The sequence below is a fragment of the Erithacus rubecula genome (assembly GCF_903797595.1).
Source record: "Erithacus rubecula genome assembly, chromosome: 2".
Classification (NCBI taxonomy): domain Eukaryota; kingdom Metazoa; phylum Chordata; class Aves; order Passeriformes; family Muscicapidae; genus Erithacus; species Erithacus rubecula.
In genome coordinates, this window is record NC_136685.1 from 32,548,036 (window position 1) to 32,567,825 (window position 19,790).

The window sequence follows — 19,790 nt, forward strand, 5'->3', positions numbered from 1 at the left end:
ATCCCCAAATGGGAGGGCAGCTAGAATACAGAGATTTATTCTTTTTATTTTGGGGATTTCACAACTTTACATCCAATTGTGGTGGGTCAACCCTGGCCAGTATCCATCTGGCCACTCACTCATGGCCTCATTCCTTTACCAGCATGATTGGGCAGAGAACAGGAAGAAAAAAGCAAGAAAATCAGTGAGTTTTATGACAGTTTAATAAATAAAGAGGAAAAAAAAAATCAAACAAAAATGGAACCAAGTGATGCAAAGGCAACCTCAGCACCAGCCACAAGTAGACCAATGCTCAGGTATTCTCTGAGCAACCACAAACTTGGAAGACACCCCTCTACCTCTTTCTTCTTCTACTAACCACTTCCACTGCTGTGTTTGATGCTGCAAGACAGCCCCTTAGCCAATTCAGATCAGCTGTCCCTGCTGTGTCCTCTCACGAGCTTCTTGCCCCTCTTTACTGGGAAAAATGGGTGCAGAGTGGGAAATAAGAGAAAGTTCAGCTACAGTCAAAATATTGATGTAGGAGTCACAAATCACAGCACCACAGTGGCTGTTATGAAGAAGGTTGCTCCATACATGCAAAATAAGATCAGGGGTCATTTAAAGAGGCTGAAAAGGATTTTTCAGCTTGGTATATTTTGGTGTGGTATGAATGATTCCCACCTGCAAATTGCTCAGTCATACTTTGGGAAACTGAAACTTCACAGAAATTAGGCAGAACAACTGGTAAATTAAATTAGAAAAAATATTTTATTCATAAAATGACTCAACATTGGTGCACAGACAAAATATCTTGCAGCTAGATAATTTAGTCCCTGAATACAAAAGTCAGAATAATTTTGTTCTTCCTTTAAAACTAAAATAACAACAGAAAATTTATGTCCAGAGTGGGTGCTGTGAGGCCTCAGTCCTTTTCTTTGCATGTGTAAAACCAAGGTGTCCAACATTTTGTAGGATCATTTAATAAGTAAAGGGCATGTTAACTTTCCTTGAAATAATAATTATTCCAAAAATCCATAAAATCTTGATTCTCCAAAACATTATCAATTCTCTTAAAATCTACATATGGTGTTGGAATGAAGAAACTGTCCTCCTTCACTCTCAAGCACAGAGCTAAACATTAATTCTGAAACAACATACAGATAAACATGTCAGTTTTACAAAAAAACATTTTTTATGTTTTAAAGTTGGACCTCTAACTTCACCAGAACAAAGAAGGTAAAGAACTCACATTAGTATCCATGACATTTTAAGGATATATACATAACTATCAAAGACTGGTAAAGGGAGTACAAGACACATAGGGAATTTCCTTTTGGCAGTGAAGACATGGTAACAGTCATCCCAGCTGGATGCCATAGGAGTGACAGGTAAGTCACTCTTAGAATGACATCTAAGAATGCACTGGATACAAAAGTCAACTCTGTCTTGGGTTTTGAAACACATTCAGATATGAGGAATATACCCACCCACCCCATCCCATTTTCTTTTGTATTGACAGGGGATTTTTTTCTAGAAGTCCCACCATTGGAAGTTGTCTGCACACATTTCTGCTGAAAATAAATGTAACAATCGTTTTCAACACAGGTATCTTCGTTCTTCACATCTTTAGAAAGGCAACCTATAAAAGGAAGCAAAAACAATATTGTAATTAGCTTCAATACTGCAAGTAAAACAAAGATGCTTTTATGTATCCACAGAAATTACATATTATAATAATCTTTTTACTTAATAACACATTAATGCAGTGAGAAAACAGAGGCTGTATTGTTATTTTTCCACCTCTTCTCTACCTAACATGTCTCTTAAAAATTCCCATCCTTTTTTTTGATCAAGCATTGCCTATGTTGCAGAACTGAAACTTTTTTCCCCAGGTAACAAAGAATGTTTATCTCAGCTAAGTTAAAAGGCTATTTGATAGTATTTTTAAACTAGCTTAGATTAAATCTTTGATATATTCCCTATTTTGTCTGAATATTAGTTTGTTTGAACAGTACTGTCACTGTAAGTCAAATCCTGATCCCAAAGTTATGATGAAAAGTCCAAAGTCATAAAGAAAAATGCCTTACATTTTGAAATAACCAGGAACCAAAATTTTATCCAAGGGGAGAAGACAAATACTTTTAGAAAATGATGAGAAGATAGCAAATGATGTAAATCTTCTCTTTAGTGCACTAAACTGTCTAACAGCTATTTAGAGAGAAGATGATCTATCAAATACAAGGGACCTACAGGATTTCTGATGTCCCAAACTCATTTGTTTTTGGTTACATGCATGCAGCAGTTTCTCCTGTAAGGTTTTGGTTTTGTTTAGCCTTTTTCAGGATCTGCAGAATACTAATGCAGAAAGTTAAGTTAGCTGACTGAAAATGACACATCCAGATTCTTATCTGCCAAGGAGACTGCTTCACATATTTTTTGCTGATCACAAAGACAGAAAAACAGATGTACAGATCCCTTCACGAAAACATAAGAAGAAAGAAAAATGTCTACCAGTTACACAACTGTCTTCTAGAAAAGATAAAATCTATTTCTCCTGTCTTATGAAAAACACACAAGAAAAGAACTTCTGAGACAGACACTTCCTCTTTGTTCTCTGCAAGAGCTTTCAACAGTTACTTAAGTGAAGATTAAAATCATCATCAGTGACAACTTTGGATTCTCATTGGACCCTCAATCACTACTCTATTCAATGCTGCGACTAAAAAACTCATGAAGCATGATCAACCAAAAGGAACTGAATGCAAATATAAAATACCACTGAGTATCCAGAACAGAGGATAAATCAGAGTTAAAACACTCCTTCTGGATCCTGAAACTTAAGCATTTTTAAGAGAGAATGATATGTCTGTTATAATGAAAAAAAAAAAAAAAAGGCAATTTTTAACATATCTAAGATGGTTCTCAGAGAATGAGTCACACAAAGGATTCATGTCTAAATAACACGTCTACAAGGCATAAATGGGACATGACAACAATTCTTGTTTAAGAATAGAAAAAAAATCACGCAAAATCTCTTCCTGAACACTCTTGTGCTACTCCGAGACCAACAGCAATAACTCAGTAGAAAACTCCATTTATTGCATGGAAGGGTTTGTACAGAAAACAAAACTGAGATCCCTGAAAGCTCCCACATATCAAAATCATTCTTTTCTTCTCCTGAATTGGAACTAAAATTCAGAAGCAAAAATTTTCATGTCCTATATTAAACATAAGGAAGAAATTCTTTGCTGTAAGGATGGTGAGGGTCTGGTACAGATTGCCCAGAGAAGCTGTGGATGCCCCATCACTGGAAGTGTTCAAGGCCAGGCTGGATGGAGCTTTGAGCAACCAGGTCTTGTGAGAGGTGTCCCTGCCTGTGGCAGGAGACTGGAACAAGATGATCTCTAAAGATCCTTTCCAGCCCAGGCCAAACCATTCTCTGATTCTATGATTTAAAGAACATACATTTTCAGACACAGCTATAGGCAAACCTTGCCAGCAAGCAGGTGGCTGGCCAGGGTGGAAGTTGGCCTGCTTTCTCATGAAAATCCCATCACACAGACACGTTCCCATAAAGATTTTTTTTCAGCTTCATCAGCATTTTCCAGCAGTAAGCTGCTACATCAAAATAATTTCTGTTAGCTCAACCAAAGAGTATTGTAAAAGACAGAGACTACTCATCATGTAGGGAAATTTATCCACCATGTCAAAGATTCTCACCCTCAAAGACAAAAACTGAAAACAAAATCAATATGCCTGTTACCTTTATCATGATTTAGTTGCTCAGATGAATAGAGACATATACATAATTATGAGCACATATAAAATTTTACCTCTGTTGAAGAGTCATAAGTTATAGAGGCTAGGGATGAAACCCTGGCACCAGCCAAATCAAAGATAAAACTCACATTGTCTTTAACAATGTGGGAGATTTATCCTTGCATTGCAAGGAAAAAACAGAAAAATCAAGAAAAGCAATAACCATCTCAATACACAAGACTCAAAATTTTAAGCAGATTTTTCTGTTTGAGATTGCAGACTCCTTTGCTACACAGTTTTGAAGTGCCATTAGAATGGATATATTTGTTTAATTTGACTGCTTGCTATATTTTATAATGCATGAAATGTACTTTTCTTCTCCTTTGAGAGAGTTATTTGCAACATAATGCTTCCCTAGACTGCTAGGCTTTCCTACTGCCCAATAAACTGAAAAGCAACAAAAGTAATAATTTATTACTGTCTGTTTTTATATTTACTACCCATGTGAATGAAAAGAGCACATTAGATCATTCCTACAGCTGACATACCAGCAAAAAAAAGCAAATCAAGCTGTTTAAAAAACACCTGCAACTCATGAAAGTACTTCAGAAAAAAATCAACTGAAATGAAACCACTTAAGAAGTCTCACCTTATCCATTCAAAGTTCAATATGAAGCATATAAAATATTACACTGTTACAGTAGATGCAGTTGGATATCTAAACAGCAGTAAATAATATGTTCTACACAATAAATTAATTACTATAGGTTGGGAAAATAGGACTACATGGTTCTCCCCCAGTTTTCCATCTGTTGGGATACTTTCTCTACAAGACAGACAACTACTAGCTTCTTCCAGCTTTAGTAGCAATGTCTTCAGCAAAGTCTGCACATCCAATATTTCACTGCTATGAGTGCATTTTGAAAGAAAAATAATGTGCTAAACAGTTACCTCATCTACAAATGTTTATCACTAAATTCAGAATAAAAATCAGTTCTCTAATCAGATTTTTTATTGACCTTACCTCAGCACATTGTCCCCTTCTTAAAGCTCTCAGGATAGCCAGTATTAATCCACTCTTAAGAACAATTTATGTACTCTACCATCCATGCTTCTATGATGGGAGACATTGTTTTTTTCCTTTTCTCTCAATTATTTCTGAAGATTTAATCTTACTCTGTCACAGGGCATCAAGTGCATCTCAGCCCTTCATCCTATTAGTTTCCACGGAGCCAGAAGCTGCCAAGACCTCTGGATAATGAACAAACATAAAATCCACATTTTCAAGCATTTTAAGAGATATCAATATGAAGGGAGCACCAGAGGACCATAGACATATGAATGATAGATATATCTTACAAAATCACTCTTTTGGTAAACAATAAAGCAGCATCAACATTGTTAAAATCTCTTGTAGTCAGGACAAGTTAAGAAATCCAGATAGTGATATTCAATTTTAGAAGATGTGCTCTCTTGGCTTTCTCAGGAAAATCATAGAATGGTTCAGGGTGGAAGAGGCCACCAAGATGATCTAGTTCAAATCCCACTTGCCCTGGGCAACCTGGTCAAGTGAAATATGTCCAAACACTGAGGAGTAAAAGATGACAGAAAACACTTGCAAATTCTGAAAATATTTTTGAAACTATGGGGACCTAATGAATTTAGAGATAAAAGGTGTTGCCAGATGGCTGAAGCTGCTGGTGAAATCTCTTCTACCAAGTGCTAAAACTAGGTGAGCTGGCAGAGTGCATGCTTGCTGTAGGAGAAGCAGGAGTGTGATAGAAGCAGCTAAACAACATATTTTAAAGAAATGCAATTAGCAAATCAGCTAAGCAAGGAAAAAGCAGTTCAATCTTTGAATCAGCTGCAAGAACTGTAACAGAAGGCAGATGCTTACTTCCATAAGACAGGAAATAATATGCCAAAAGTTGCATTCTCATGTTGTAACACAAGCTTTTAAACTTTTATCTTCTCTTCTAAGGAGTCCAAGTGAATAGTGCATAAAAATCCCTATGTATGTCTCTCAAAGGTGACAATGAAGGATTTTTAATACCTATGTCTCTCCTAAGAGCTAAACAAAAGTATGTAAAAGATACAGAATTTCTCTTCAGTTCTAGAGAGGGAATTGTACTTCTGTTTACTCCTGCATAATTATAAAGTAAAATAGCGGGTTGAAAGTAGTTATGTATGCTTCAGTTTCAGCAGAAGAAATTAAATCTCTGAATGCTTCCTAAAATATGACTGCTGTGGTTTTTTCCACTGCACAACAAAGAACAACAGCCAGCTCAAACCTGAAGCTTAAACATATAAAAGGCATTTTACTGTTGTCTTCTTTGAACACTAGACCAATTTTTAAAGACTACCATGCACAGTTCATAATGCCACATTGTGTTTTAGAAGAACACAATTTACATGGCTATCTGAAATCATATCTACTGCAACAGAGAATCTGTGCACAGACAGATACCCACGCTTCAATCCTGCACATGTGCTAGTGTGAAATCAGGCGTGATGATGAAACGACTGCAGAGGAAACGTTGATTACACACCAGCAAGGCTACAGCCTACAATCAACATCAAATGCTGTATTTATTTCCACTCAAGGCTGACAGGCAATCAAGCAATGCCATGCCATCCATGTGCACAGGAAGAGAATAACCTTCCCAAAAAGACAAGGACAGCTGTGGGCAGACCTCTGCCCCTAGATGCAGCTGTGCTGGATGATATTAATCTAACAGGCTCATAGTGCCTCTCTGCTGCAAGTTACCATTCCTCTCTCCCCACAAAAGACCACTTCAGAGTTACTCCTAGTGTCTGGTGAAACCAGACTGACTAAATGGATGGCTTTATCCTAGAAACCAGAAAGCAAGGGCTCGCACAAACAATTTTGCTGGCACATCACAGGGGAGAGACAAATCACTGGTGGAAATCAGAGTGAAAAGCTGAGAATAGTGCTTTTTTCCACATGAACAGCTGGATTTAAAAGATAACATACTCAAAGCCTCAGATCAGTCTAATTCACATCCAGATTTCTACTGCTACAAATGTTATGGCTAGTGGTAAGTGTTATGGTTTAAGCCTTAATAACTACAGCTAGTACAACTGTTTGTGTGGTTGCAATTATATTGCAGTCAAGATGCCCTGTACATAGAACACACTTCTACCTTGGAAAAAGAATCACAGAAAGTGATATAAACATGTCTGTGTGAATATAACTGAACCTACATATCCCTTATCCCCATATTTAATAATGCACTAATACCACTACAGGGACAATGTGCATGAACAGATAGAGAAGGCCATAACCCTGCTTGACACATTTCTCACTCCTGTAAAAAAAAGACAGATCAATGAGTGGGAGGATTAAAGCATCTGCACCATGTCTAGGTCCCAGCTCTATAAATATTTGATTTCTGATTAACTCAGCAAGAAGTTTGGTGTTGCCACAGGTGCTGAAAAGGGACAGAGCAGTCAAAGGAATAAGGCTTTTCCCAGAGAGAAAACTGTGCTCCTTGCACTCTTGCACCAGACCAGAAGCAGTGACAACTTGTAACTGCTACCATTACCCTGTGGATTAGCAACTACAGGCAATGGCTGATTATAAATAGCCACATTATTCTTAAGAGTTCACCTGCCTACCCACACCATACATTTTATGTATTTGTTCTCACCTAACAATTTGGGATCAAGTCTGCTGATGCTCAAATACCCTGTTCCAGAAATACATTTTGGCACCAGTGTGAATGAATGGACACAAAGCAGATGGCATTAGATGAGCAGAGACATGAGAGAACATTAACTGCTATATTTACACTTGCTCCCACTGAATCCAGAGACTCATACAAAAACAGCTGTCTTTTCCAGACTTAAATGTTACCAAGCTGTTGCATATTACCCCTAGATCTCTGGAGTGGCTTTTGGTGAAAGCAAAGGCATTTTTAGAGGAAATTGGAGAGTAAAACAGCATGTTCACTACTAGAAGAATAGGAAGAGTTAGAGACAGAATCATTATGGTTGGAAAAGACCTCTAAGATGATTGAACCCATCAATCATCGAGATGAGCACACCTTGACAGTATAGGTCAAGGTAGATATATATATATACATGCCTTGACAAATATACATAATGTCATACATATGACAACATATATATTTACTCATAGGGCCTCCCAGTAGCCTGTAAACTCACTGGCTACACTCCAAAAGCAAAGGTGTAACCTCTGTTACACTGGTTAGTTCTTTTTCTTCTGTACTGCAGGCTCTTGAGATAATAGTTGAACCTTGGGTCATGTCTCCAGAGGAATATGAGTCCCTTGAAAAGGTCACTAAAGCAATACTACAATACTGCAGATTGACAGAACAGATAGAGTTGCAGAAGCCAAGTTTAAAACATTTAATGAAATAACAAAAATTTATAGGGTCAATCTAAAAGTGTTCATGACTATCACTACCATGCCCAAGTTCCAAAAGAGACAGAAACTAAAATATGTCCAGAATACTCTCTCAGCCAAACACAGCAGCACTGTCCTGCACAGGACTATGTCATCAAGGCAGTAATGAAGACAGCAGAAGCACAGATTGTGGAACCAAGCTATCCTGACAAACTAAAACCCTGCAAATTCGGTTTAAGAACAAAGGTATGTGGAATGGTGGCTTTGCAGTCTGACCCACTAATCCCTACAGGGCTCAGATTTGGTTATGGAGGAGGGGACATTGTGTGAAGAACCCTTACCTCACTCACTGCACAGGACATTGAGGTCATTCTTTAGCAGATACATCTGCAGGGAATTCCACATCTCAGTGAGTATGTGCTTCAAACAGCTTCAAGGTCTTACAGGAAACATAATTTTGGTCAGTGCTATGCTACCACAGAAGCAGAGGAACAGAGGTGGCAATGAAAGCTGGAAGAACCTGGCTTCAGCAGACCTATCATCTGAAGAGTGAAATTCCCCAGAAGTCCTAGGAGAAGGCGGGGGAAAGGTAAATCCTCTGCTGTACAGCATGAAAGGCACATGTGTGGGCTTTCCAGTCTTCAAAGCAGGAAAAAACTGATTAGAACACCACTCTGATAAATCACTTCTTCTGTACAAGATGAAGAAAATGTGAAATACAAACAAAACAACCCTGCAGAAAGAGAATTAGATTCCTCTCATTCAATTTCTAGTGGAATTAATTTCAACCAAAGCAAAGGTTTCCTTCTTTAAATATGATTTCTCAATCTGATAATGTACCTCCAGGATTTAAGAAATAAACCCATCTATAAATCAGCCTGCATTCTTTCAACGAAATCCTTCCTGAAGTATTAATCTCTTATAATAATGAAGCCAGATTTGAAATGAGACAGAGATAAATGAGAAAAAGCAAGAGATTCCTCCAAAGTACCAGGCTGTGCACGTGTACTGCAAGCTATCACTTTGCTATTGTTAACAGTTGCATGATGAAGCTTGCTGAAACTTTAGAGAGAAAACCACTAGCAGTTCCAAAAACAGTAGAAGATAAATCTCTGCATGTTTTTAGCTGATATGAAGACAAGCAATTCTTTAAAATTTTAGATCAAGTAGTTTTGTTGGGTTTGCTCTCTTGCAGGACAGGATGGCTATAAATCTTTTCGTTTCTTCACATCTAGAAGCCCCAAAACTTCATGACTTTATTTTGTTTTCTGCCAAACCTTTCTCATTAGCTTGTACTATTTTTATTTCCACAGCAGACATTACTTCTTGTGGTACCCATCATTAAGACAGGGACAAAAATAGCAGTATTATTTACCTTTGTTAGTCTTACATACACTTTCTCGAATGTAAACCACAACTGTGAGCATAACTGGGTGCTAATGTTGCATTGCAATTACTGATACAAAGCAAACTGTGCTAAAAACCCAATGGAATTAGGATTTTCTAAGTTAACACCAGATGAAGTCTGGTTTTTACCGTAGTAATCACCACACTCCAAACTTAAAACTAATCAATGCAGTCAGATCAGCACATATGTTTCTGCATCAGGTGGTCTTAAACTGCTGCAGAAAAACATTTGCTTAAGCACATATATGCATGGGCAGTTGTGAAACACAGGTTAACCTAAAAAAACCCAAAAAAACGAGGCACTGCAAGCTGCTGTGTCAATTAACTGCATACGAGCTGTATCCTAAAGCTAGAGATGTGAAGAAATTAATGCCTGGCAGCCCAAACTGAAACATGTGATGCAGCTTTGAAATTCTCCTTAGCCTTGCTGAAAGGTGTGTCATGAGGCTGAACTGGAGGAGGGGGGGGTCTGCCACCCTTTCCAAGCCCTGCACTCCAGTGGGCCATTCCACACTCACAGTCTGCTGTCATGGCAGGACCTGCTCCTGTGTGATTTCCTGAAAGCCATGCCACTCTAAGCCTTTGCTCTGTTTTTGCAGTTCTCATGCCACAGATTCTTGGGAATCTGTTTCCACTGATCAGAATCAATAATATACTGCTGTATCTTCCCCAGAAAGGGAAAGAACTGACACACTGCTGCTGTGGCATTCAGCAGCTGCACCTTTTATAGTATTTCAGCATTGAAAATGAGGATGAGAAATACCCTGAACAAGACACTATGAATAGTCTGCTGTCTTATAAAACAAAGGTCTAAGCAGAGAAATGTATGGATTTATTTTGTTGACCATGAAGCAAGTGAATTGTACCTAATTCCAGAGAGAATAAATAGAGCCAGCTAAGTGGTCACATAACCTCTTATAAACAGTGAATCTCCTCTCTCAAAATTAGGCTGATAAAGTTTCACAGCACACTATGCACTTACATCTTTGATTAGATGCTGGCCTACCCAGATGTGTGATGTTCTAGTCATTTGCATGGCTGCTGCTCCCAATTAGATGCTCTTAGGTGATACTCTCTGCAACAAAATTTATGAAGCATCCTATCTCACCAAAATATTCTCTTACTCTATTTCAACCCTATTGTGTCTTAAAAAGAGAAAAGTGATACCATACGTGAAAGAGAAGAACTGGTTTTAAGTCTTTACTACACAGTAACACAGTTCAATTTTAAGATGGCAGCTGTGTCCTTCCCTTTCCTTTTAGCCATGAAGTACTGCAGCATACTCTCAAACAGAAAGGTAACTTTCAAGTGCTGCATCATCCAAACCAGAAAAATGAATAATTTAGTCTTCTATTGCCAGCTTAGTTTTCCAGCTCAAATGATCTCTTCACCATAAACTAACATTTTCTCTATTATTCCCTGTTATTGAATCATTCCCCACAGTAACTCAAATCGTCTTTCTCCTATTTTTAACCACTACTCCTAACCATTTTTTTCTCACTCTAATCAATCCTTCCCTTAAGCCCACACAATACACCTTTCATCAAGATTTACCTCCAGCCTGTACTATGTAAGATATACTGCAGTAGGAGATAAAGTCTTGCTCACAGTTTCTCCAAGAAAAGCAAAATTACTACAAAAATAGTTATTTGTTTCCCAGCTGCAGCAGCAGGTAAAATCTAGAAGCCAGAATCCCCTTCAGGGCCTGGCTGGAGATGCCTATCCTTGCTTATGTTTCTTGTCTTTTTTCTCCCCTCAATTCCCTTGCTCTTTAGAGGAGCAAAACAATAGGCCATGATTATTTCAGGTTTAGAAGAAACATAGAAAGCTAAAGAGGAACTGAACAGGAAACCTAAGAAGAAAGGAGGAGAAAACAGTATATCTTGCTACAAATTGAAGTGTAGGCAAGCATTTGCACTAAATAAAAGAGATGTGATTGGGATGTATTAACAAGGCTATCACACAGGCATCAACCAAAGAAATTGAGTTTCCCTCACAGTCTCCTTAACTCCCAGTGTAATAGCAATACAGTTATCTCCAGGATTCTCTACTGGCCAGATGGCAGAGACATTAATGTTGTAGGTCAATGCACCTTTGAATTTTAATTTAATGAAAATCAGTCTTTCTGTCCAAACTTAGGTCTTTGTTCAGAGTCTGTTTGAAGCCAATCATAAGACAACCTTCTTATGTCTCACACTGAAATGCCTTAGAAAACACAATAGACAGGTAAAACTCACACAGGAAATTATAGAGCAGCACCAGAGGTCACATGTTCTGCCTTCAAACAGATTGCAGGGAAAAGATTTATCAAAAACTACTGTGGTAAGGTGCTTTACAAACAAAGAAGCCACAAACCAACCACTCTGGTTACTACTCTACTAGCTGATGGCCTGGAGAGTATAATTGCAGTTTAATTTTGCTTTTGTCTCTACAGTGTTACATTTTTTATCTAAAAAGAAAAACTACCAAGCCCTGAAAGCCAAGAAGTGTTCTACCCCTTCATATCCCGCAATGTTTATAATTATTTATACCACAGAAACCAGCACATGGATGTAAACTGGGTTTCTAAGTCTCCCTTAGCAAATGCTACAGGAGCTGTGATGTCATGCTACACTGTGATGTCATGCTGAAAATTCTGGAATATCTTGTCACATACTCAATGCCACCAGTGTCAGACATGGCCATCTCCTGTGTGCATGCCCATTTTTCAACATACCAAAACCAAATGCTACCTGACATATGATTTGAAATACCAGTAAGATGTGAGGAGAGGGCAGAGAGAGCACAACATAGAATGGATGCATTAGAGAACAGAAATAAATGATATCTTTTATTTAGTTATATGCTCACATTTACACACAAGCTTTATTTTTACATGCAATCTGAGCAGTCAAATCTACCAAAACTCTAAAGAAAAAACAGTGGAGGAGATTGAAGGAGAATGTGGCACAGTTATATAACACTTGAAACTAGATAGGTTGAACACATCTTCATTAGGTTATCTTTTGAAAACTTTATGGAAAAAAGCAAGTTTGAAAAATTAGCTGCTTAAATTCTCTCTTTGCTTCCTGGCAGTTAAAACTGGAATGAGAATAAATACCTCACTGCATGAGGTATGAGGATTAATTTGTTTGTGTATATAAATGGGTATTTAAGTATCAACTACTATTTTATTTTTAACACCTTATTGGGACTACTGCATTCCAACCAGAGTTCAGCTTTTGGCAAGAGATTTAGACTGAGTTAAAACAGGAACAGGTGTTTAGAAGATGATATGGCTGCAATAAAAGCACGAAGCAAGAAGATGAAGGAAAAAAATTATATAATGCATTAATTTGTATCCTGTGAAACACAAACACAGAAGAAAACACAAAACCACAATAACTAAGGGATATTTAGGAAAATGTCTTTTGCCACTGTGATTCATTCCCAGGGGTTAGAGTCTGAGTAGGGCTGTTCTTTGGTCCCAGGTCATCCCGTTCCTGTACAATCTCATGATGCCTATTAAATGGCCAAGCATTCAGTAAACACTGCTTAACACTGGCTGGGTAATAAAACCTTTTCAAAGCCTCTAAAAGGTGTAGGATTTTAAGGCCACTCTCAGTGAGATCTGAACTCTTAAATTATAGCAGGTATTTTTACAGTGTGGATTTCTGGTCTCTAAGATCCCTATAGCCATTACTAGGTCAAACTGATTTTTATTTCTAGGGATTGAGACATTCTTTTGCCAGCTGCAATCAGAACAAAAGCTGAAACCATCAATTTTAAGGCTCAAACTCATGAAACAGATGTTTTCTTGGTAAAAAGAACAGTTACTGACCTTGAAGCTTCACAAAAATTACAGTATTTACCATTTTTGAATATTTTTCCTGTAGCAATAAGGTAAATGAAGATAAAAGCTTTCAAGCAGTTTTTTTTTTTCTTGAAAGCAGACTCCTCAAAAATCAATCCTGCAAATTAAACCTCTTTTCATCAAGATTTACTATTAATTTCATACAAAACTAAAAGTAAATAAAGTGAAGATTTTTAAAAGCAAGTATTTGTGGTGTAGTAGGTGTTGAAATATGTATGAGGTTCATTATTAATTTGTTTTATTGCCACATTCATGTAAAAATAAGACATGATGTACAAAATAAATAAAACTTAACTATGGAGATACCATGGGCCATCATGAGACCTCAGCTCTGGGAACTCTCAGCATGATTGAACCTCAAAAGTCAAAAATTTGACTGAGAACATCATAAGAAATTAAAATTATTGTCTAGACTATACTGAGGTCCCTTATGTCTTTCATTATGAAAAAGTGTGCCTGTAAAACAGCCGAGAGAAAGAATTTAGTAATGTAATTTCTGCATGCTAGATGTTTATTTTCCTGGTATTATATGATTCTTGCATTTTAAGAAGGTTTAATGCAATTAACTTTGACTTCAGTACATTTAAATTGCATCCTTTCTAAGTATTTCTTGTCAGTAGTCACCCATGAGAGAGAAGTCTATTAAATTAGCAAGAGAGTAAGAAAGATTTTAAAACAAGTGATGACAGAGAATTCTCTTTGAAAACAGTACTGAAAAAAAACAATTTTTACTTGAGACAAATTCCCCTGTCCTTTTGATTCTAATGATTTCCTCAACACTAACATGGTTACTTGAAATTTGAACTTTGCCCTGGATCTTTGATTCTATACACACTTTGGAACACCTCTATTGTCCAAAGGAGGCAATTATTCATGTGGTGAAGTGCTTGTGGGAGTCAAATCTAGACTCATAAATAGCTTATGGATTCCTGTCTCTGACAGGTACCAGACAATTTTGAATACTTGCTCTCTACAGGACAGATGTGGAAAATTTTGATTAATGCATCAGTTAATGGCAATTGAAAGCTCATTAGCCTTCAAAAAGGAAGGGCTGTACAAGGAACCATGGGAATCTTAAGACAGAGCATGATCCATTGATGATCCATAATGTCATTTGCAATAACAGGACTAAATTTAATGAAATACAGAATTCCAAGTGGTCCCAGCTATAAACCAGACCAATTATTTCAACTCTGTAAATAAAAACAGATCACAAAAGCTAGGATAAACATCTGATAGCATAGAATCCAGAGCAAAAACCTTTCTGAACCACTCTCTTCATCAGATTCCTATCCCAGCATGTCAGAAGAGCAGCAACAGTGGCAAATGCAAGTTAACACTCCCAAGCAGAGGTCAGAGAGATGCCACTCATTGGCATCAGGACAGCAACTTCCACTGCAGGGGCAGGACTGACTTTTTGCAACAATGACCTTTTGCATGCTGTAGCACCACCAGAAAACTTTCAGTCTCAGAACCCTGATACCATTCTTCTCAATTAACCCAGACTATTCAGAAACAGGACTAAACCCCAAACACAGGCATTTAAGAATTCAAAGCCAAACACTCATTCCAAGCACAGCCTTTTTTTCCCCACCAAATGAAATATCAAAGATTATACAAGGACCCCAACAGCCTTCACTAATGTATTTCACCAGAGAAATATGCATTTCTTTGGTGGAAAGTTAAGGAATAACCAGTCTTGCAATCTTCCTCCCCACTGTGAGGCACACCTGCATAGTCACTGGATAATGCCAAAGAGGCAGAAGGAAGAGACAAGGTTACATGAACAAGAAGCTGGGGGAGATGGATTGGTTAGGTTGCTGCTGAATAGAAAACTATCACCCTCAATATCACAGCAATGGGAGCTGCTGTACAGAGCACTAAAATAGTCAAAATAAAGGTATAGGCAATGCCATGTGAATGAACACTGAATGGACATGGTATTAAAATGTCTGCAAATACACTTTGAAAGCAGAGCACTCTATAGGCAGCTTTTCACCATATCCAGCTTCAGAGAAGTCACATAAGGAATACAGAAGGCAGCTTTCTATATCATATCATATCATATCATATCATATCATATCATATCATATCATATCAGTCATATTCTATTACTTCTTGAAATTATTTTTGTGTCTGATTTATCATGGAAAATACAGGTAAATTATTCCATTTGTCTTCTCTGATGCCAAGGTGACCCTGCCTAGAAACCTCAGGCCTTTTCTCTCTCCAAAGATGTCCATTACTTCTTCTAAATTGTGAGTTCACATCCTTAAAGATGTGAAATGTAACAAAAATTAAGCAAACAGGAAAACCTCAGGCATTTACACACATTTAAACACAACCAACAAACAAATCTCCCAAGAAAACTGGATTTACAAAATGGAGTGCAGGTGCATCTATTGAACAGTGCACCTTCTCCTCTTCCATCACTCTTATTTACTCATTTCATTTCTAATAAGAACATATCAGCTCTGAAATGGAGAGATGTGTATGCTACTACCACAGCATATGCTTGCACTATGACAGAACCCAAAGGGTTCAACAAGACAGAAATCCCTGTATTACCTATCTTCCTTCATAACCATTTCATGGAGCTCACAAACAAGCTGTTTCCCCTCCACACTGACCTTCTGCAGACTCTCTTTTCTGTCCACCTTTGCCATGCTTTGATTTCAATTTGAAATAATCTCCTTGGATTGTGCATCATGCTTTTAATTTTTCAGCCAAGTGCTATGCACAGCTTTTATCTGTAATAGTAACAGATTGCCCAAGGACACACACAATGAGTCATGGAAAGAGTAAGGGTTTCCTGGCTCTTAAACCAATGCTCAGACAAGGCCTCTCATATTTCCAATTTTCAGGAGCCAGCAGGTGGGGAGAAGAGAAGACAAAAGAAAAAAAGATGGGAGGGAGACTTTTTTAGGTAAGCAAAATAGTCAACCAGAAAAAAATCTGCACAATCTCTTCCTCTTCTCAGTTTCAGAAAACTGATGTAACAGTAATCACAGAATCTGTTGAAGAGCTTATATCTGTTTTTAAAAAAACGCAATGGATAGAACAGAGGAAATATATCAATCAGCAGGAAAAAGACATAAAAAAAATTCTTGAAGCAGAAAGGAAAGAACAAGTTTGCTCAACAAGCCTGTAAACAATAGAAAAAGAAGTTTACGTTCTTTCAGGGCAGAGATCTGGAAGCTTGCTTCCAAACAGGAGTGTAGGTGCATTAGCATATGCCCACTGCAGAACTGTGAAAAAATCTGGGGGTTGTGAACATGAACCAGTTCTCACCTGAATACAGAAAACACTGTGTGTTACACTGGTCTATTTAACTTAGGAAGATGATCCCCCCCAAGACCAACTATAATTAGCAAGAGATGAGGAAGATTTAAGAGACAAATACAGATCACAGAGAGGTGATGTATCAGCATCCCCAAAATAACTAATATCCATCCTAAAAATGCCACCTACTCCAAAAAACTATGCAAATGTTTACAAGACCCATTATGTCACAAAAGAACAGGAAAATAATATTTCATCCCCATAAAAGTAGGCCACCCATCACATTCTGAAAAGGGATCCACGCAAAAAAAAAAATCAGATTATGATACAAGTTGTACTCATTTATCACTGCAAAGCACAGCTTACACATGGGCTTTGACAGCACCCTGGATAACTGGCTGAATTGAGAACCATTTCAAAATGAAACAGATGCAAAAAAACTGGTTTCAGACAAACTGCACATGTGTATGGGATACTTAGGGACTGCTTGTCTCATTGGGCTGGGACAATGCAATTATTTAAAGACTACTGCCAAACCAATATTTACACTCCTGTCCTAACTATCACTGAAGAGATCTAGTGCAACATCAAACAGTTGCAGTCAACCCTAATCTCAGAAACTGAATGGCTTCTTTGGGTCCATACTCAGTCCAGTTAAACAACAGACTGCATCAACAGTCATCACCATGGACAGCAAACTACTTCAGCAGAGGGTGAGAACCAAGTGAGCCAGAAGGCAGCTCTGCCAGATTCTCAAAGACACAAGCAGGGAGTAACACAGCATTAGCCTGAAGCCCTGCTGACAAAAGACACTGAAAGGCTGAGATAACAATGCCCTTTTTGCCTCAGTCTTTACTGATAATCACCCTGCAAGAATGTCAGGCCCCTGAGAACAGTAGGGAAATCTGTAAGAGGATTTACCCTTCATGAAGGAAGACCAGGCAACAGAACACTTCTAGTGGACATACATCTGTATCAGGAAAAGTGTTGCTAGCAAGTTAAGGAGGTCATCCTTCACCCCAAATCAGCACTGGTAAGGGCACATCTGGACTGCTGGGTGCAGGTCTGGGCTCCCCAGTACAAGAAAGATATGGACTTTAATGAAGTCAGGAAAAGGCTAAAAACAGGCTAAGGGACCATGAAGATGACTAAGAGATTGAAATATCTTTCATATGAGGAGAGGATGAGACTGTTCAGCCTGGAAAAGAGAAGGTCCAGGGGGATCATATCGGTGTATAAAAACACCTTATGGAATATGAGAGCCAGACTCTTCCCAGTAGTGCCTGCTAACAGGCAGTGAGCACAAATTCTTTAATTTGTCAAAATTAAAATGAAATTCTTGCTGAACACTTTTTGACTGTAAGAGGGTAAAACACTGGAACAGGCTGCACAGGTTCATCCTTGCAGGTATTTAAAACCCAACTGGGCATGGTCCTGAGTAACCTGCTCTAGTTGACTGTGCTTTTTTGGACAAGATGATATCAAGAGGTCACATCCAACCTCAACAAAGCTGTGACTCTGTAAATGTATTTCTGCTGCATGCATTTTTAAGTGAACCAGTTAATTAACAAAGATTAGTAACTGAGGTGTGCTCAAACACAAATGGTTCAAATATTTTGTAAAACCTGCAAACTGGACTTTGTCTACTCTGCTCTTTTTGGGGAGTTTAGACAGCGCAAATTTCACAGTCCCTTTTAATTTTTCTGCCTAAGTTTCTTTTTATAAATCAACTTCCTTCATTCACCAGGAAGATGTTTTAGTCAAATTCTGGACAGAAAATACTTCTGAATTAAGCCTTATCCTGCATTGTTGGTTGACTCCCCTTCTCTTCTCCCCTCCTCCTTTGCAACGTCTTTCATATTACAATATAGTATGAATCCTTCCTCAGCTCATGTCTCTATGTAGTCCATATTATTTTCTTCAAGCTTCTTTTCCTCCACCCACTTTTTCTTTGTTTCCCAGCCACTGAATACTTTCCAGTCTCAGATGAAAATAACAATTAGGTTTCATTATTATGAGACCTTTTCTTGTACTGATAAAAATCTTATTATGCAAAACAAAGCCAGAACAATTTCTTTAACAATGAGATTTTCATGTTCATTTTTAACTTCTTTATAGAAAACAATAAATGACCTTCAAGAAGAATCAATTTTCCAGATTCTTTCTTCCAATTCTTTTTCTTATTTTTTTTAATCCAATTTTACCATCAAGGATAAATATATATGAACAAAGTATACACTGGAGTCATATCTCCCTGGAGGCATCATTTTGGATTACTGAAGTATAATTATTACAGCACATTGGTCTGCTCCAAGACTTCCAAAATACTGTTTAAAACATTTTCCTTAGGGCAAGGCCACTAAAAAATACGCTGTTGAACCATAATTGCCTGCCTTATAAAACAAAATTTAGCTTTTCCCAAAGTTCAATGAATGAAAAATAGCATAAATTAGTAGAAATGTAAAAAGATGATAAACTAGAACAAAATAGAAATGTTGCAAAGCTGAGAATTACAGCAAGACCTTAAGGTCTGAATGAAATAACCTGAAGTTCTTCAAAATTTTACCATCTTTATAAGATAAACACTAAGAACTACCAAAAATCAAAACCAGGCACTTTATATTTCTGCATGAAAACCTTTAATGAAACTCTACTGAGTTAGTGGAAAAAATAAAAATGAAAAATTGTTTGTCTCAAACTTTTAAAACAACCATTCTCCTGGACTTCCCACACTAAACACCCTGCTGCTTGATACACAGATATTTTTTGTTCTCTTTGAACATCCACCACATTATTTCACTCATTTTGTATCCTGAATTTAAGCATTTTATACAAAATTCTATTGTATTGCATACACAACTAAAAACAACTCTCAAAAGGGATTTTGATCTCCAAAACCCTACATTTCTTCCTAAGCCAAATTAAATGAGCATGGTTGCTTGCATGTGCAAAGGTTACTTTTATAATGTGACTGATCCTCCCTACCTTTACTTATTTAAAATAATTAATTGTCCCTTAGCTTGCTTCTAAAAATAGGGTTTGTAATGTTTAAATCTCAGGGATCTTTCCAAAAACCTAACTTTTTTTTGCATTACACATTTTTCATGCATAGTCATA

At 37.5% G+C, this 19,790-nt stretch overlaps 1 protein-coding gene across 2 annotated transcripts in view; it reads right to left on the reverse strand.

The window, feature by feature from the left end:
* Positions 1–1,256: 1,256 nt before the first annotated feature.
* The window catches only part of UBE3D (ubiquitin protein ligase E3D), a 76,367-nt gene continuing 57,833 nt past the window's right edge, over positions 1,257–19,790 (reverse strand). For both annotated transcript variants that reach the window (XM_079327177.1, XM_079327176.1), the window contains one exon: positions 1,257–1,621. In XM_079327177.1, coding sequence (XP_079183303.1) covers positions 1,609–1,621 — 13 coding nt within the window. In that variant the 3' untranslated portion in view covers positions 1,257–1,608. The remainder of the gene's footprint in view (positions 1,622–19,790) is intronic.